Source organism: Eubalaena glacialis, chromosome 11, assembly GCF_028564815.1.
Source record: "Eubalaena glacialis isolate mEubGla1 chromosome 11, mEubGla1.1.hap2.+ XY, whole genome shotgun sequence".
NCBI lineage: Eukaryota > Metazoa > Chordata > Mammalia > Artiodactyla > Balaenidae > Eubalaena > Eubalaena glacialis.
The window spans coordinates 112,522,377-112,542,772 of NC_083726.1; the positions used below are offsets into that span (position 1 = coordinate 112,522,377).

At 44.5% G+C, this 20,396-nt stretch overlaps 1 protein-coding gene across 1 annotated transcript in view; it reads right to left on the reverse strand.

Moving 5' to 3' along the window:
* Positions 1 to 2,305: 2,305 nt before the first annotated feature.
* Positions 2,306 to 20,396, reverse strand: part of NDUFA9 (NADH:ubiquinone oxidoreductase subunit A9) — a 29,670-nt gene continuing 11,579 nt past the window's right edge. The window contains exons 6-11 of the mRNA XM_061204447.1: positions 17,244 to 17,346; positions 13,898 to 13,965; positions 12,673 to 12,749; positions 7,448 to 7,543; positions 5,069 to 5,135; positions 2,306 to 2,595 (exon numbers count right to left, since the gene is read on the reverse strand). Of these exons, the coding sequence (XP_061060430.1) occupies positions 2,425 to 2,595; positions 5,069 to 5,135; positions 7,448 to 7,543; positions 12,673 to 12,749; positions 13,898 to 13,965; positions 17,244 to 17,346 (582 nt within the window). The 3' untranslated portion in view covers positions 2,306 to 2,424. The remainder of the gene's footprint in view (positions 2,596 to 5,068; positions 5,136 to 7,447; positions 7,544 to 12,672; positions 12,750 to 13,897; positions 13,966 to 17,243; positions 17,347 to 20,396) is intronic.

Consider the following 20,396-nt stretch of genomic DNA (forward strand, 5'->3'; position numbering starts at 1 on the left):
ATACTCACCTGAACTGAAAATTTAACTGTTTGACCGAAATAAGGAATTTCTGGTACAGGGTTAATATATGTGGAGTCTTCTAAGAATGCGATTTACTATATAAATCTAGGGCAAATTAGATTTTGTTTTGTTCTGAACTTTACAAGAAGCTGCTCACTCATTCAGATGGTGACATCAGGAAGAGCAATGAAGCCCTCAGCAGTTAAGTGGCCAAGATAGCCCGACCCTCTCTGCAGCCCTGAAGTCAGGGAGCCTGGATTCAGCCTTCACCACAACACTCCCTGGCTGTGTGAACTTGACCTTGATTTAACCCTTTTGGGTCATCACAGGTTGTGGTAAGGATTCCGTGAGATGGTGCAGGTAAAGCACACGTCACAGTCCTGGCATTTAGTGACCAATAAATATTAGCTGCTAGTGTATCATGCATGGGTGACCTACTCTTCTGGCCACATCAGGCCAGTGTACCTGTGTGCCTATGGTGACTGCCCACATGGATGCAAGCAGCTGACCACTTCACTATGCCCTTCAGTGCAACTGTGCTCACATATCATCATTGGAGTATGTGTTATTTTATTATGGGTGTATTATTCTCCTTTAATGCCTTGTTTATATGAGAGATAAGGCATTATGTTTTGATTACATGTTAGATAGGTTATAATATACAACTTTCATAAAAGAATAATTAATAAAGGATGTATTACAAAATATAAAAAGGGGGCATTGGGTGTGACAGGAAAGAACCATCTTGGGTAAATTATGGTTTTAGAGAAAGCAAGTATGCAACATCATGAGTTAGGATACAAACCGATGAGATATAGCATTGCTAGAACACACAGATACTGTACATCACACAATTATCATTTGTTTTCAAATCAAATCCACCCATCTGTGTGGCTGCTGGCTGGCTTGCGGCTGGCAGAAGTATCCTCCAAACCAACAAGAGATCTCTAAACTGAAGGAAAAAAGTGAAGCAGCGTTGGACTCCTTCCCCTAGAACACTGATTCTCACATATTAGTGTGCATGAGGATAAACCGGCATGTTTAATGAAAATAAAACTCCTGGGCCCTTTCATCAGATTCTTTTTTTTTTTTTTTCAGATTTATCATGTAATACTGTTTTATTTTTTTCCTCCAGTTTTACTGAGATTTAATTGACATGCATCACTGTCTCTAGAGATTCTGACTCAGCAGGTCTGGGGTGGGGCTCCGCCACTTGAATTAGTAACGGGAGTCACACTCGTGAGATGCAGCGTTTCTGCACATCAGTGCTTTTCACACCACTGTGCACAAAAATCTCCCAGGGACGTTTTTAAAATGCAGATCCTGATTCAACAGGTCAGGGAGGGCCTGGGACCCTGCATTCCCAACAAGCTCCCAGGGGATGCTGACGCTTCTGGTCGAGAAATCGCACTTTGCGTGGCACACTTTTGTCCATCGGGGGACAAAAGATTCTGCAGCATGCAGAGGGGGCAGGGAGAGAATGCACTTCAGCCCTCACGTTCCTCACTCCGCAAGGCTGAGACGGGCCTTACTATAAATGAATAGGGCTTTCACCGACCTTTCCCCGCCGCAGATTGGGGCGCTGCACTGCAGTGGGCTGCAATGACCATCCCTGGGCCGCCTAGGAAGGTGGTGCGTTAGCTTCACCACAAGCCCTGGGAGTTTGTCATCATACTGTCCTGAGGGACTTGCCCACACTGAACCAACTGTGCATCTGGATCTTGGCTGTGAGGTCAACAACTCATGCAAACAGTGCTAATTCCGAAGCGCTGGCACTCCTTTACACGGCACAGCATCCCTGTACACCCACGTGTCTGAAACCGTCTAGAGGCTGTCCTAACCGCAGGCGGGTAGAGGCCTCGGCAAGTTCAGATCGGGGCGGAGGACTATGGAATTATCGCAGGTCATCGGAGGATCCACGGCTACAGACAACGGTTTTCCACGTATGTTCTATATTTTAAATGTGCGTAGAGATCATTAAGATAAATGTTTAAAAATACCCGAAGTGTGGATAAGTTCAGATTAGTTATGGGACATTGTGTCTTTTCTCAATTAGTGTTTATTAAAATGCATCATATATCACGCAGGGGCTTCACAATATTCTGACCTTAAAAAGCGGTTCTCATCTTCCGGAACATTCACAAGAAGTGGCCTGACAGAAGGACATTCAAATCCTCCAGCATTTCTGAGAATAAGATATATATGTGTCACTATTAAATATATAAATTTAAAGAAAATAATGCTCAAATTCTAGATGGATGAATCTTTCCCTTTGTAAATCAAGAAAAAAAATGTTGGCACAGAATTTGATCTCAGATGTTTTAATAGGGGCGCTTATGCACTATGTACAGGATTCTCTGCCAAAGGTGGCCTGGTCGCTAGTGACCCGAATGACACCAAAAACCAAGGGCAGCTCAGGGGCCACTAAACAGTGACTGTCTTGGACGGCTTCACATCTTCAATCTCAGAAGACAGCCAGCGGTACGTGCGGTGACGTCGCAGCACCTCGATGGCCTTGAGCTCCAGGGGCGTGGCTTGAATACCCAGGTCTTCCAAGCCGGGCAGGTGAGGCAGGGTCATGTCTGTGATGTGAACCTGTGAGTAAACACGACGCGCAGAGAGCACTGAAAAGCGGCCAAGGACACGGAGTGCTGGCCTCGTAAACACTCCAACCCGCAAGCCGGCCTGAGTCCCGCTGCTGAGACTTCACTGGTTTCAAAGGATATGGGGCAGGGGCTGATGCCCGGAACCACCGAAAGCAGACCACAGAAAAGGGCTTGTGGAGGGAAAGGCAAGTGTCAGCTCAAGGTCTATCCGCAAGTACAAAACACAGGCTCTGGTGAGGGTTACACAGCAGTCAGTCTGGGCTGGAGCAGACAGGTCGTCACATCTGTGAGGCTCAGTAAAGAAACGGGGGCTGAGGCAAAACCAGCCCATCCCGAGGATCCCCTGGACCTGTTCTCCGAGCACAGCTTTCTGCCTCGGTTTTGCTGAATCAAGATTATTCAGCGACAATCCATGAACCTTTGTCTCCAGCTCTACTTAACCTGGCTGACTAATGCTGATGATAGATCTAAAAATCCAAACCCACCTTGTTTGGAGGAAAGGAGGGTGAGCCCTGAGCTTCCAAAGACCCCGGCTCATCCGCAAGCAAACGAACAGGCTCGGTCTACACCCAGAGCAGCATGCACCCCCATCCTCCCACCTGAGCACGCCTGCCATCCTTCCACCGAATAGCTGTCAAGCCGTCTCCCCAGATCAAATCCAAAACCCAGCAGCCTGCTGCCCCAACACTTCCTCAGTGACAAATGTAAGAGGCGCATCCGTCAGACACGCTAAAGCGTCCTGGCCATCAGTTCTCCCGCCCCATCTTTCCTGAACATAGAAAGGACACCTTGGGATAACAGCTGCCTGTTCACATCTGTTCCCCAAGGACTATGTTTCCATCTTGTTAACATTTTAGCTTTTAAGTAACATTCAGAGGACACTCTGGCTGCTGCTTGTTGGTAAAAGGCCAATAGGTTTTCAAAGGTAGAGACGGCAGAGTGTGTGTATTTTATTTTGTATCCCCCCTAGAAACACTTCTACACAAACACTTCTACACGCGGTGGGCAAACGATCAGCGAGGGAGACCAGCTTGGAGACAGCGAGATGGAAAGGGAGCAGGGCACTGCAGGGACGAGAGGCAGCGGGGGCCGGTCCAGAGGCTAAGGAAGGAATGAGCTACCCTTCTGGATCAGAGAGGGTAGAGTGGAGATGACTATTTCCTCTACCCTTCTGGAAGCGGAAATTTTTCAATGCTATTATAAACATTTTCATAATAAAAAGCTGAATAAAAAGGTAAGAAGAGGGAGGTGAGATCTAGCATACAGTTGGTTTCCCATCAATACCTGCCTACAGGCCAGACCTGTGCTGTCCAATACAAATTTAATAAAACTCAAATCTTATTTCTGCAGTCACACTAGTCATATTACAGGCGTTCCACAGTCACTGTTGCTCGTGGCTACTTTCTGAACACTAGAGATGACAGAACATTTCCATCGCAGCAGGAAGGATGGGACAGTACTGTTTAGACAGGTAAGGAAAGGAAGAAATCATGGAGGATTTCCAGAGTTTTGGCTTGAGCAACAGAGAGAACGGTGATATCACTAACCGAGCTGAGAGGGGCTAGGAGAGAAGCGGGTTTGCCATTGTACTCTCGGACGAGCCGTGTTTCGGATAACTATCACACAGCTAAACAGATGTGAGGCCTGCAGCTGGGTGGGCAGGGAGGCCATGCAGGGCTGGAAATGAAGCCGCTGCCAAGAGCTCACAGACAGCAGCCGGAGCCCGGGGCGAGATGAGGGTCGCTCAGAGAAAGAGCAAGGACAGGAAAGGGCTGAGGACAGAGCCCTTGGTCCCCACCGTCAGAGACCAGGGACAGAGGGTGGACCAGGGAGACCGAGTGAGCACGAGAAGCAAGAGAGTGTGGAGAGCGCAGGTGGAAACCGGGGTTTCAAGAGGAGAGGAGGGGCGCCTCTGCCCAGTGCGGCTCACAGATGGGGTGAGCGCAGGTCAGAGTGCTGACCGCTGGAGTTGGCGGCACAGAGGCCCCAGGTGACCGGGAACAGAGCCGCGTTCGGGGAGACACGGAAATAAAAGCCAGGAGTGGGGTAAAGCAAGGAGGAGGTAAGAAGCTGTCAACCACAGGTAGAGACAGGTCTTCTGAGGAGTCTGGTGCACGCGGACACAGACAAACAGGGCAGCAGCCAGAGTCGACGGGCCCAGGGAGGGACTTCGGCCTTAAAAAAACACAGGGCTAGTGTTAAGGCATGTCTGTCTGTACGTGGATGGAGAGGATCCAGCGGAGGAAGGAAAACTGAAAATGCCAAAGATAGGACCCCGGAGAGGCTGGGCGTGGGTGCATTTTGTGCACGAGGGAGGGGCTGACCTCAGACATGAGGATGGCAGACAAGCACGTGGAGATAAGCCAGGCGAGCCCGTGAGCAAGCTCGGCACTCACTCACCCATCTCCGCGGCTCTCTGCCCGGCATCCCCCCGGGCAAGTGTTCATCACCCTCATACTCACCCGCTCCACTTTATCCCTCGTGGTCCAGGGCTCAAACGGACTCATTTCAAAGAGTCGACCTAGCCATCTGGAAAGAGGAATGAACAAGGCACACGTGGTGAGCGTCTCTGCTCGATGTTCAAGCCGAGCAAGCAAGGGAGGCTGCCGGGGAGCCAGGAAGTCACTGCAGGTTTTTAAAGAAACTAACAAACATCCGAACCTCCTGGCCCCAGTGCCTGGGAGGTCACCTCGCCTTTCAAGCCAACAGCCTGACCACCTCACTGTGGCTCTCCTAGGCTCCCACCAAAGGGACAGTGAATCGGAAAACCCAACATACAGTACAGCTGCCTCACCAACAAGACAAACAAAAAAGATCCAACGTTCAGTGACATCTGTCACATTCAATCAAAGTTAAGCCCCAGACGTTCAAACAGGCTTCTGTCAAGGACACAGGGCAAGCCAGGCAGTATGCAAGATAGAAAGCGTGAGCCTTAAAAGTAGGGGCCCCGAGAGAACCAAAAAATCCAAAAGTAAGGAGGTGCCTAAGATCTATAGTTCAAATCAGGAAGTCAAGAGAAAACCCGGACAAGAGGGGCCACCTGCCTCCTCAGCACCATCTCTTCACCTACTGAAACCCGGGGGTCTCCTTATCTGCCACCTGAGCTCCTGTCCCACGTGTCTTCAGGACAGGGAGGCCCCCTAGGAATTCCTCGGGGTCCCCGCAGAGGACTGGAGGCGGAGCTGAGAGCGTGTGCTTTGAGCAGCGACCATCCCTACGGCCAGGCCAGCTCTGCTTTTATCTGGTTGTCCTAACGGGCCTTTAGGGCAGAAGTCATCAAATCCAGGGTTCCGCAGCTTTTTAAAAACCTGAAAAACATCATTCCAAAGGGAGGTATAAAAAAATGAAAAAGGAAGCTGAAGATTGGTCAGAATATCTCCAGGAACATAGCAAGCCTCAGATTCCAGCCAACCTGTTCCAATGGCAAAAAAAGGACACTTTACTGGCTTAAAAAAACAAAACAAAACAAAACAAAAAACACCGCTTACAATCCTCTGCTCTGGTTCTACGCTAACAGATCACCTCCAGTCTGTATTTTCGGGTCCTCGGGGGCCACGCCATGGGCATACGCCAGCTCCAGGATAAGCCTCAGCTGTAGGCACAATCGCGAAAGCAGCTCCCTGCAAACTGGCTGATACCCCTCCACTGCCCCGAGGCCCCCGCCACAAATGACCTCACCACTAGCTCCAGTGGATGCCCTTTTGTCTGTATCTTACCTGACTTTTCTACAGCATTTCATTCCATAAACATTAACAAAAGGCCTACTGTGTGCCTAACACTGTTCTAGGTGCTGAAGACACAGATGTGAACAAAATAGCAAAGCTCCTCTCCTTAAAAGTCATTCCCTCCTTAAAGCACCCCCTTTCCTTTGGTACCCAGGAGGCCACTCTCTCCATTTTTCACTTAAGCATCTGATTACTCTTCTAGCTTCCCTGATAAACTCCTCTTGCTCCGCTGGTCCTTTAAATGGAGATACTCCTCAGCCCTGCTCTTCCACTCGGTCTCCACTCTGCCCCACTCACCTCGGAGTCACTGGGAGTGTTAAATGAGATGAAGAAGGCAGCCTGAAAGATGGAACACTCCCAATAAATATTACCATCACACTGCCTTCTAACTCTCTATTTCTCTGATACTTCTGTTAGGTCAGAAGCTTTTTTGAGGGTTTACTGTAACATCCTGAATGCCTGGTACATTGCCTAAGACACAGTTGGCAACAAGAAATGTTTGTTCAATGACTGAATGACCAAACGAATGAAGAAGTGAGCTGCTGTGTTGCTTCATCAGTCAATCTCTGGCAAACTGTTTGTGAAAGTCTCCCTGACCAGGACCTCAGTGTGTGATCATTCCAAGATGCTAAACCTACAGAGGGGAGAAGTGAAGCAAGAAGCAGGAAAAGGAAGTAAGGCAACCGCAGGAAGCAGCTGAATTGACCTGGCTCCTTTCCCCAACCCCGGGATCAGACTGCCTTAATGAAGGAGGGCCCCTTTCCCCCTCCTCGGTGAGTGGATGAAACAGAGGGAAACTTGATTGCTCCTTCACATGACCTGCCAAGCAAGATGCTGCCAATTAAACCCAGTGGCTTCTAACAGGAGAATCTGAAGACCTGCAGATTCAACCTTCCAACACAGTGTTTTTCTCACTCACAAATCAACATTCCCTTTCTTAGACTCCTCTGGCTCTTTCCTAGATGAACGTCAAGATATCAGAAGCACCTCCTGGTTACAGATTCCCAGATTTCACCGCAATGCACGTACTCCCTCTAACCCCTGGGTGGGAGCATTACAAACGAAGTCTCTAGTTAGCTCTTTTCTAGAAGGCACAAAAAGCAGCGCTTTACTTACTGATATGCAAAATGTGGCACAGGGTAGGCCAGGAAGGGTCTGTGAGCCACGGCAAAGATGTACTGCACCAGGTCAAAGAGGACGTACCGACTGGGCCTACAAACAGAAAATTCACAGTTCTTCAGATTATTTGCTCCTCACAAACTTTCGTTCTTAGTTTTACAAAATAACATCTTTCTTATGAAAAAGGAAACACATACGCATTATAGGAAATACAGATTAGCACAAAGAAAAACCACCCACCAAAGATGAAGTTAATAAACTTAATATATAATAATAAACTTAACTTCTCATCCCCTTATATTTATTTTTTAATTTAATTTATTTATTTTAAAATTTTATTTATTTATTTATTTTTTGGCTGCATTAGGTCTTCGTTGCTACGTGTGGTCTTTCTCTAGTTGCAGCGAGAGGGGGCTACTCTTCATTGCAGTGCGTGGGCTTCTCATTGCAGTGGCTTCTCTCGTTGCGGAGCATGGGCTCTAGGCGCAGGCTTCAGTAGCTGTGGCGCACAGGCTTAGTTGTTCTGCATCATGTGGGATCTTCCTGGACCAGTGATCAAACCCGTGTCCCCTGCATTGGCAGGCAGATTCCTAACCACTGCACCACCAGGGAAGTCCCTCATCCCCGTATACATTTTTTGCTTTTATAAATATAAGATCACACAGGTCATCGTATTCTGTAATGTCTTTTTCATTTAACATTAAATCCCAATCATCTTTCTGTGTCACTAAATATTCTAGTGCATGCTTAATGGTTGCCTATATTGTTTTGCAGGTAATCATAATTATTTTATCACCAATTCTCAGGTTTTGGATATTTAAGCTACTAAAAATATTTTTCTTTTATAAAATAATGTTTTAATGAACTTTCTTGTTGTAAATATTTCTATATATCCATAATTATGTATCTGTAATATATTCCAGAAGTAGAACTAGCTCAAAGTATATTTTGAAATTTTAAGGCTTTTATCAAAGCCTTAAGGCTTTTATCAAACCTCTTCCAAAGAGGTTATATCAACTTAATAGAAAATGCTAGTAGTCCCCTCACCAAAAATGAGTTTAGTCATAAAAAAATGAGCAAACAAAATTTTGTCCATCTGCCAGGTAGAAAAAGGTACCTCAACATTTTAATTAGCATTACTTTAATATTAGAGATTAATTTTTTTCTTCATATATTTTTGGCCATTTACATTTATTGCTTTTCTCTCTTTCCTCCTGGAGTCTCTTTCTATAAGAATGGTTTGTAAAAATTTTTATATTTTAATGATATAGTTGGAAATATCATTTATTGTTTATATTACTGCCTTTTAATGTTTAATTGTCTTGTGGCATACAGAAGTTTAAACAGTTCATTTAATCAAAACTACTGACTTCTTTTACTTCACTGTTTGGCTTTATATTTAGAAAATCCCTCTATAGTCACTAGTGACATAAATAAATGTCCACATATTTATTCTAATGCTTTGTTTTTTTACCCATAAAATAAGTCATCCTGCCATGTATTTTTGTATTGATATAGGATAAAGATGTATCAACATTTACTGAAAAATCTACCCTTTCCCCATATTTTGAAATATCACCCTTATCACACTCTATTCTTACATATATTTGAGACTGTTTCTGGACTTCTCGTTCTATTCCACCAATCTGAATAGTTCTGTACCAGTATAACCTAGCTTTAATAACTATTATTGCTTATAATATACTTTCATATCTCTTCACTCATTTCCTAATCTCTTTGCCTTAGAAAGCCTACGACAGCTGAGAGCTGAATTAAGCAATTCAGTGAGAACCTCATCATTCTGACATTTTCACCAAGAAAAACCACCCAAAAACAAAACAAAACAAAAAAACAAGAAAATGTCAGCTAGGGGAACTACCAGACAAAGCCCTCAAATAGCTTCCTTCAAGTTCCAGAAATCACTGCATATAATACACGCTATGCCAAAGAACAACTGCAATCTTCATGATGACAAGCAATACTGGTATCTTGGGCAAACTAACTATGTCATACACTTGCTCTTCAGCTGTTCTAAAGCCCTTTGTGTTCCATTAACTGTGACTCAAAGACTGGTCTATGTGCCCCTGCTCAGAGAAAGGTACACTGAAGGCCGTGTCCTTCCCAGATTAGATTTCATGGTTCCACACTGTAGTCATTCCTCTGCAAATATCCTCAGCAAAACCTTGTCCCCAGTACCTCTCCACTATCCTAGCGCAGCAAAACCCCTTCTCTGGTTAATCCAAGTATCTGCCTTCTTTGTGCCTGAACCCCCAGCAAGACACAGTTGCAGAGAAAACAGCCCTGGGCTAACTGGCTTCCCCTTACATTTCTGATCATGAATTTCAAGGGGAAGACTCAGCTCTGCTTTGCAGTCCTACTGTGCGCTCCCAGGAGTGCTCTTTTCCTCTTCTCTCAGGGAGTGCTTCCTATCTTCTTCTCCATCCTCAAATTTTCCCTATACCTCTCTCACCCACCCCATCCTGCCTTTTAGCTGATGATCTTGTCTTTTCATCTTTTTCTTAATGATGTCTTATGAAGTACGAAAGTTTTTAATTTCAGTGAAGTGTAATTTATCCAATCTTTTCTTTGATGGAGTATGCTTTTGATGTCGTATCTACAAAATCTTTGCCTAACCCCAGGTCTAGAAGAGTTTTAAACGTTTCTTCCAAAAGTTTTATAGTTTAACCCTTACAGTTAGGTCTTGGATCTATTTTAATTTTTTGATGTATGGTGTGAAATCAGAATCTATGCTCATCTTTTTGCATGTGGATAGTACCATTGTTGAAAAGATTATCATTTCCCCATTGCAATATCATGGCACCTCTGGCAAAAATCTATCGTCCATAAACATAAAGGCTGATTTCTAGACTATCAATTCTGTTTAATTGACTTCTTTGTCTATTCTTATGCCAGTACCACATTGTCTTTATAATTATAGCTTTCAAGTAAGTTTTGAAATTGGAAAGCTTAAGTGCTCCAACTTTATTTTTCTTTGTCAAAATGGTTTTGGCTATTGTGGGTCTTTTACATTTCCATATAAATTTAGAATCAATTTGTCAATTTCTGCAAAAAAGCATGCTCAAATTTTGATAAGATCGAGTTGAATATACAGATCAATTTGGGGAAAATTGCCATTTTAACAATATTGACTCTTCCAACCCATGAACACGAAATGTCTTTCCATTTACTTAGGTCTTCCTTCATTTTCCTCCTCAATGTTAGGTGATTTTCAGTATACAAGTCTTGTATTTCTTTTGTTAAATTTATACCTATTTTATTTTTTTGATGCTACTGTGAATAAAATTATTTTCTTTATTTTCAGATTGTTGATTTGTTAATATATGGAAATCGATCTTTATATATTGATTTTGTGCCTTGTAACCTTGCTGAACTTGTTTACTGGTTCTCAGTTTTGTGTATGTATGTGTGTATCAATAGATATTTAATGGACGATTGATAAAATGGACCAACATCATATAATTAATAACTATGAAAAAACTACGAGCAAAATTAAAGTCATGCCTCTGCCTTAGCCTCAGGGAAATAAACAAAGTTTTCCCCTGGGGCTGAGGAGAAGTGTGGATACACATTTACAATTTCGCAAGGAAAAATGCCTACACTCCCCTGTGTATCTTACTTTTCCCATCACTGTGTCAGATAAGTATGACCTACTGCCGCCTGGCAAAGAGGTTGGACTGGCTGGGCAAAGGTAAAGAGGAAAATGGCTAACTCATCCCAGAGCCATCTCCACTGAGCAGTAAGCAAAGTCTATAAAACTATTTCTGCTCATCTATTCCTTGGAATCCTGGTCTAAATATCTCTTGACTAGAACCTGGTATCTTTTGAGCCTAGTGTTTTATGGAAACCGTGCTGAACACACTTTTTTTGTAAATAATTTTCCTAGAGTATATAACTGATTACACACTAATGTACTGAACTGGGAACTCAGGGAGACATGTATCTTCCAGCAGCTGGTTGACATGGAAACACAATACAGAGCTTTTTGCACTGAAAAAAAACTTTACTAAACTAAATCTATAGTGATAGTGAAACGTGACAATATATGAATCCATAATGCTGGGAAAATATACCATGTCTCCTGGCTTGGAGAGAAGAATGTCTTTTCTCAAGAAGCAAGTAGGATTCTGGGCCAATTATTAGGTGAATTTGGTACTTTTCCACTGGGCAGATTGAGTCTTAGTGTTTTGTTTTTTTAACTTATTTTATTTTTATTTATTTATTTTTGGCTGCGTTCGGTCTTCGTTGCTGTGCGCGGGCTTTTCTCTAGTTGCAGCGAGCGGGGGCTACTCTTCATTGCCGTGTGAGGGCTTCTCATTGTGGTGGCTTCTCTTGTTGCGGAGCGCGGGCTCTAGGCGCGCGGGCTTCAGTAGCTGTGGCTCAGGGGCTCTAGAGCGCAGGCTCAGTAATTGTGGCGCACGGGCTTTATTGCTCCGCGGCATGTGGGATCTTCCCGGACCAGGGCTCGAACCCGTGTCCCCTGCACTGGCAGGCGGATTCTTAACCACTGCGTCACCAAGGAAGCCCAGGTCTTAGTGTTTTAGTTTTAATTAATTCAGTAAAAAGGTCCTAAACCTAGCTGTGACATGATTGAATAATTTCAGGTAAGTCACATAGCTTAACTGTGCCCCATTTTTCCCGAGAGCGAATTTCAACAAGGAGAGCATATAACAAATGATCAGTCTTGCAAAGCCCTAAAAACTGTACCCTAAGCCAGCCATTTCCAACCTTTTGGGGCATAGTGATAATCTAGCAAAATTAATTTGATTTTGCAACTGTGCTTACTCCCTAAAAGTGTTTTGTTTGATTATCCTTTGGTATATTAAAAACATCACTGGAGTAGCACGATACCATCCTTGGGGGTCACTGGACTATGGCTACATAATAGTCTAGGGCAGGGGTTCTCAGACTTTGGTGACAGAAGAATCATTTACTCAAGCAGATTCCTAGGTTCCCTCAATTCTGACTTAATATAAGCATTCAGGAGCTTCTGATAATGATGGCCTTTGGATGGTTCCTTGAGATATACTGGCCTCAGGGCCAAGACAGTAAGGTTTCTGGAATAAATATCATCCAAGAAAGACACTGAAAAATGCAACCAACAGACCTGTGAGTGACATGTTTAGAAATTATTGTTGTTGTAAATCACGGTTCTTTCATTTTAACAGGCTGCGCTATTTTAAAGTCAAACTCCAGCCACCTACCCAACAAAGGCAAAAGTTTTCCCTCTGGCATCTGGATCCTTAATTGCATTAACAATTCCTTTGGCGACATCCACAATCTACAAGAAATTATAACACATGTTTAAGTAACTGTTGAAAGAGAGAGAAACAGAGAGAGATGGGGGAGAGGAAGGAAGAAAGCGAGGAGGGGAGGGAGGAAGGAAGCAAAGCAGGCCACATGGGTCACAACAACAACAGAATGATACGATTAAGATGACGTCATTGTCTGTTTTCGGAAGGCTCCTAAAAGAACCCACATCTCAAGAGCTCAAATAACCTCCACATGGGCGGGTCACCTGAATACCTTCTCCAGTCGGAGCACGTTAGCTTCGGGGGCATCCAGGCCTCTCCCACCGGCTCCGACCTCACCCCCTCCTCCTCCTCCTCTCGCTGTCACTGTGCTATCACAAACCATTAGTCCAAACCACACGGAACTGCCAATATTCTACCATTTTGACTTTTAAAAATAATAATAATCTTACATGATTTCAGACCCCGTGGTTTTCACTAGGGGTGATTTTGGCCCCCAAGGGACATTGGCAAATGCCTGGAGGCAGTTTTAGTTGTCACAGCTTGGGGGGTGCTACTGCCACCTGGTGGCTGGAGGCCAGGAATGCGGCCACACATTCCACAGCAGCCCCCACGGCAAAGCGTTACCGGCCCAGGAAGTCCACAGTGCCCCAGCTGAGAGACCCTGGTTCAACACAACGTGGACTCCAACACGCTCTCTCACCTCTGGGCCCCTGTACACACCGCTCCCTCTGCATGTGAACCATCTTTAGGGTCTCACCTAAGATGTCATTTCCTTGGAGGCCTTCCCTGACCCTCAAGTCTGGAGTAGGTGTCCTCTGACATATTTACGTAAAACCCTCTCCTGTCATAGCACTTATCACGCTGCATGACAACTGTTTTGCTGACCTGCCTCTGACCATCTTGAGGACAGCAACGTGTGTCTGTGTCGTTAGCATCTCAATATTCCCAGTGACGTGTGGTGTGCCTAGCACATTAAGGGCTCAATACAGTTTTCTTAAATGAATGAACAAGTGAAGACACAGAATACATGTACCTCTTAGGTAAACTGAGAGGCAACCAGTCAAAGCAAGCTGACAAAGATAAAAATGATGGAATTACAGGATTAGGATAAAACTGGAAAACTGATCAGCTGACTCTTGAATTCAGAGAAAGCTCCTTTATCCAGGGTACTTACATATACTGGTTGTTTCACTGTCTTCTTGCCCAAGGAAATAAGAGGGACACCACCAAACCATCGAATACCTGGCAGAAGAAAGACAACATTCTTAGAAGGCCTAGGCTGCCTGAAGACCCACGCATCTCCAGGTGCCCCAAGCTGGCATAACCATTTTGTGTAGTAAAAATAATGAAATAAATGTAGCTGACTCTGAGGCAGTTAATGATCCTACAAGGGGCAGCCATTTGTTTTTCACACAACAAACATAGAAAGTAAAAGGGCCAAATACTTAGGGACACAAAGAACAAGGAAAAGCAGTCAGGTGGCTTGTCTACCTGTCTTCCACTCTGTAGTGCTAAGCGCATGGCCACTCCCAAGACTGCGCTCTACCTGCACCCTATTCTAATCAACAGATCAGCAATACAACTAACCCAGAGAAAGATGCAGGTGAAAATAGGAATTTAGTGTATGATGAATGCAGTACCACAAATACGTAGAGAATGGAAGTATTTAATAGATGACGCTGAGATAATCATTCTACTCTTTGAAGGAAAAAAACAAAAAAGAAAGAAATGGCTCACATCTTGCCATAAGCCAAAACAAAATCCCAAGTGGCTTAAATGTAAAGGTAAAAAAAGATTTTCTTAAAAAAACTTTTTTTTTTTTTTTTTGGCCACGCCACACAGCTTCTGGGATCTTAGTTCCCAGACCAGGGATTGAACCTGTGCCCCCTGCAGTGGAAGCGTGGAGTCCTCACCACTGGACCACCAGGGAAGTCCCTTAAAAAAAACTTTTAAAAGTAGAAATTATTTATAAGAGCATCCAAAAGAACAAAATACTTAGGGAAAGACTAAACCAAGTTGGTTAAAGACTTGCACACTGAAAACTACAGAACATTGCTGAAAGAAATTTAAAAAGACACAAATGGAAAGACATCCCATGTTCATGGATTGGAAAACTTAATATTGTTAAGATGTCAATACTACCCAAAGCAGTCTACAGATTTAATGCAATCCCTATCCAAATCCCAATGGTGTTTTTTGCAGAAAGACAGGAAATTCCATTCTAAAATTCATATGGAATCTTAAGACACCCCAAATAGCCAAAACAATCTTGATAAAGAAAAGAAAAAGAGTTGGAGGTTTCACACTTCCTGATTTCAAAACTTACTACAAAGCTACAGTAATCAAAACAGTGTATAGTGATCAAAACAGTGGCATAAAGACAGACATAGACCAATGGAATGGAATAGAGAGGTATAATCATTGCGCATCTGGCCAAAAAATTTTTGACAAGGTGCCAGCACCATTCAAAGGAGAAATGATAGTCTTTTCAACAAATGATGCTGGGAAAACTGAATATCCACAGGCTAAAGAATGAAAGTGAACCTTACCTCACACCATACACAAAAATTAACTCAAAATGGATCAAAGACCAAAACATAAGAGCTAAAAGTACAAAACCCTTAGAAGAAAACACAGGGGAAAAGCTTCATGACAATGGATTTAGCAGTGACTTCTTGGCTATGACACTAAAAGCAAAGGCAACAAAAGTAAAAATAGATAAACTGGACTACATCAGAATTAAAAACTTCTGTGAAACAAAGGACACAATTAACAGTGTGAAAATGCAACCTATAGAATGAGAGAAAATGTCTGCAAATCATATGTCTGATAGGAAGCGGGTTACTATCCAAAATGTATAAAGAACTCCTACAATTCAACAATAACAAAAAAACGCCCAATTAAAATATGAGCAAAGGACATGAATAGACATTTCTCCAAATAAGATATACAAATGGAGAACAAGCACGTGAAAAGATGCTCAACATCACTAATCATTCGGGCAAAACCATCAGATATTACCTCATACCCATTAGGATGGCTACTGTCAAAACACAGAAAATAACAAGTGTTGACAGGGATATGGAAAAATTGGAACCTTGTGCACTGTTGGTGGAAATGTAAAATGGTACAGACATTATGGAAAAACACATGGTAGTTCCAAAAATTAAAAATAGAACGATATGCTCCAGCATTTTCACTTTTGGATATATATCCCAGAGAACTGAAAGTAGGGTCTCAAAGAGATATTTGTACACCCATGTTCATAGCAGCATTATTCAGATAAAATAATGCAAAGGTGGAAGCAACCCAAGTGTCCACTCACAGACGAATGGATAAACAAAATGTGGTCTATACATACAATGGATTATTATTCAGCTTAAATGGAAGGAAATCCTGTCACATGCTACAACATGGATGGACCTTGAAGACATTCTACTAAGTGAAATAAGCTAGTCACAAAAAAAGCAAACAATGTCTGATTCCACTTATATGAAGTACCTAGAGTAGTCAAATTCATAGACAAAAAGTAGAATGGTGTTGCCAGAGGCTGGGGGGAGGGGGGAATGGGAAGTTGTTTGATGGATACAGAGCTTCAGTTTTGCATGATGAAAAGAGTTCTGGAGATTGTTTGCAGTACAATGTGAATACACATAACGGTACTGAACTGTACACTTAGAAATGGTTAAGACTGTGTGGTCTGCTCGGGCTGCCACAATAAAATACCACAGACTGAGTGGCTTATTTAAACAAGAGAAATTTATTTTCTCATAGCTCTGGACGCAGGAAAGTCCAAGATCAAGGTATCGGCTGATCTGGTTCCTGGTGAGAGCTCTCTTCCTGGCTTACAGGCAGCTGGCTACATTCTCACATGGCTTTTCCTCAGGGCACACAGGGAGGGAGAGAATGATCTCTCTCTTCCTCTTCTTCTAAGGCCATCAATCCTGCGGGTTAGGACCCCACTCTTACGACCTATCACATGTGTCTGACAAAGTAGGATGCTACCTCTTTGTCTTTCAAAACCAACACCTAAGTGACTTGGAAAACAGACTGAAAGTAAGGCGGCACTAAGAAAACCGGGGCTTCGTAGGCCAAGTATAAATGAGGTACTGACCCCATGCCAGGTGCTGTAACATAAGCTAGCTACTCCATTAACCAGCACCCTGGTCCTCAGGTGGACATAGTCACGTTCATCTTAACAGATGAGGAAGCTGCTATATTCAAAGACCTGCCAGAGTCCCAGAGCTGGTTAGTCCCAGGACCCAATTCATAGTCAGGTCTCGAACTCCCAAGTCCATGCTCCTTCCAGGCATCTAAGCTGCTTCTTTTGACACAGAGTGACGAAGATCACGAGAGGGACCGTGCTGACTGGGAAAAGAGAACCTTTGGGGAGAAAAAGGCAACTCGAGGAGAAAAAAATACAACCTCCATCTTCCAGTCAGAGAACATAGTTTGCTTGTGATTAACTTCAACCTGGTTAACCAGCATTCCCCCTCCTACTATTAAGGAAGAAGACCTACTTGCAAAATAATTGAGGAATCTATCCTCTCTTCCAAAGATGTCCGATGGCTTTATGATGGTAGCTTCTGGAAATGTGTCTCTCACTTCCTTCTCTCCAGCAGCCTAAACAACCAAACACAACAGAGTTCTGCGGTGAGTTAACGAAGCTCCCACTCCTTCCACTATGGGGACGCTACGCGTATTTCAAGGTCGTATTTCCTCCAGGTTAAGGGAATCATATTGTTCATAACACTCAGCTACAGTCACCCCCCGCCCCGCCCTTACAGTCAGTTTCGCTTTCCACAATTCCAGTTACCAGCCGTCAACTGCGGTCCAAAAATATTAAACAGAAAATTCCAGAAATAATTCATAAGCTTTAAATTGTGTGCTGTTCTGAGCCGCGTGATGAAATCTCATGTCATCCTGCTCGGGCCTGCTGGCACGTGAATCTCATATCGTCACAAGAAGAAGGGTGAGTACGGTCAGCAGATATTGAGTGAGAGAACGGGGGACCACATTCATGAAATTTTTATTATAGTCTATTGTTATAACTGTTTACTTTATTAGTAGTTATTGTTGTTAGTCTCTTACTGTGCCTAATTCATACATGAAACTCTATCATAGGTATGTGCGTATAGGAAAAAGCAAAGTATATATGGGGTTTGGTACCATCCTCGGTTTCAGGCATCCACTGGGGGATTTGGAATACATTCCTCGTGGTAAGGAGGAGACAAGTCTACGCAAAACTTTTTTAAAAAAAATTACACATAAAAATGCTCCGCCTCTTATAGCTCTTGCTGGGTTTCTTCCCATATTTATTCTAAGGAAGTTTATGCGGAAGAAGAAAGAAGAAAAATCAGAGTAGACTCACTTCCTAGACAAGGTGCAGATACCAGCACCTGGTTCAGCCATCCTGCCTACCCGCACCCACTGGGGGTGACATCAGAGCCCCGGTGGACTTGGACCCCCGTTTCTTGAGCTTTTCAACTCCAGGGACCTCGTCTTCACCCCACTTCAGCCACTCTCAACTTGGAGGCCTCAGACCAGAACAACCCAAGTGCCCCTCCTCTGAGCCCTACATGAAGACGTGCCGCTTTCAGATGACCAGCTCCTGTGCTGCCAGCCTGCTTGTTCTCTGCTCCTCTGCTCCTGAGATGTGTTCCTTCAACTTCTCGGGGACCCCAGCCCACTGGGTCTGCCTTCCTCCACACCAACTCCTCCGAACGTCCCTTGCCCCAGATTAGATTCCATGGCCCAACTTTTCCATCACTCTCTTAGCGATACTGTAGACTACCTGTGCCCTTGTCCTTTACTCCACCCACCAGGCAAAATCCCAATCCTGGAAGAACCCCTCTAGCCTCCTCCTTTAAGCCATGCACTCCTGCTGCCTTCAGAGCTACAGGAAAATAAACAAGTACAAATCATCCATTGGTAACACATAAATTCCTGTCCCCAGTTTTTAACTGGGCTCATAACATTTCCCAGAAATAGGGTTTCCTTCTAATTAGTTTACATTTCCAGGTGACAAATTTTAAACCTTTTCTGTTCTATTCAAATTTCTCCCTTACTTTCCCCTCTTCCTTCCAGCAAATGACTTCATCTTCTACTTCAAGGAGAAAGTACAGCAGCAGAGAAAAACCACCTGGCGTTCCCAGTGCTGAAGCTACAAAGCCAGGTGCACGAAGCAACACTCTCTCCTCCTTCCTGACCAGAGTGGAGGAACTCACCTCCCGTCACTTTCTCAGGAACCTGCCCGTCACTCCCGCCCACATCTGCAGTCAGGCTCCCCTTACCTGCACCTTCCCACCAGCATTTCAACAACGTCAAGATCCTCTACCTTAAAAGAAAAAAGAAATTCCAACGCCACACGCCCCTCCAGCCCACTGCCCCCTCCTTCCTCTTAGTAAACCACCTGAGAACGATGCTGTCCTACTGTCCCTGCTGCCTCCGCCCCTGCCTGCTCTTCACTCACTGCTGCCCCGACACCTGCTCGAACTGCCCTTGATGAGCCCACCGAGGACCTGTGGTGTAGACCCCGGCTGACCCTGCAGCTCTGACTCACCTCTCCACCTTCCCCCCGCTTCCGTAACCTCAGACTCTCCTGGTGTCCCTCCTGCCTCTCCGGGTCCACCCTGCTCAGTCCTCTTGTTTGCTTTTTGCAGGTGCACCCTTGTCCTCGTCCCCCAGACCCCCCCGTCAGTGCTCCCCCGGGCGCTGTCCAGAGCTCTCTGCTCTCGACTCGTCCCCATGAGGCCACCTTGTCCCCTCGTGTTGCTTCAATGAACAACAAACAGTGGGGACTCCCACGTTCATATCCCCAGCCACACTCTTTCTTTGGAGCTCCAGGATCTTAAACCCCATTCTCCACTGGGACTGGGTGACCGACATGCACTTGAGATGCAACCCGAGGCCAAAACTGGATCATCCTCTTCCAGTCTCCACAAATAATACCTCTCAATTTGTGCTACACATTGGGATTACACAGGGAGAGGTGTAAATACTGATGCCTGAGTTCTACCCCCAGAGCTGCTATTTCCATTGGTCTGGGTGCCCTGGGCATCAGGATTTTTCAGTCCCCTCTATGATTCTAATGGGCCACTAAGGCTGAGAACCCCGCCCCCAGCACCCGGTCCTTCTCAAGGGTTCCTCATTTTATTCACCAGGAGCACCATCCATCCAGGGGTTTAAGCCTGAGGGCTGGGCACCGCCGACTCCTCCCTCACCCTCACCACTGACTACCCCACCTCCGCCCCCTCCAAACAACTGCGAATGCGGATGATTCTCTGAATGCTAGGGCAGAGGCAGGCACGGGCTTCACCCTCTCACTCCCTCTCTCTCACTCTCATACAGAGAATAGTATGTATGCTGATTTATGACTTATAGTAAGCCTTACGTTAAGTACGGTAATGACGGTGAGCAGACCTGTAAAATTTTTAAAAAGTATTAATTTTGACTTCAGGTTAAATCATTGCTACTTAAAAGTTTAACTTGATATTATGAATTCCAGCAATAGTATGAAAACCAGCTTATCACAGAACGCTTTGAAATCCCGAGTCAGGTGTTCTTAACCAATTCCTATTTTTTCCTTCCAGAAACTTTGATTTTGAGGTTGTTTTTGTAAAGATTCCCCAAGCTACTTTGCAACACCTACTGCATCTGGAATTATTTTCCTC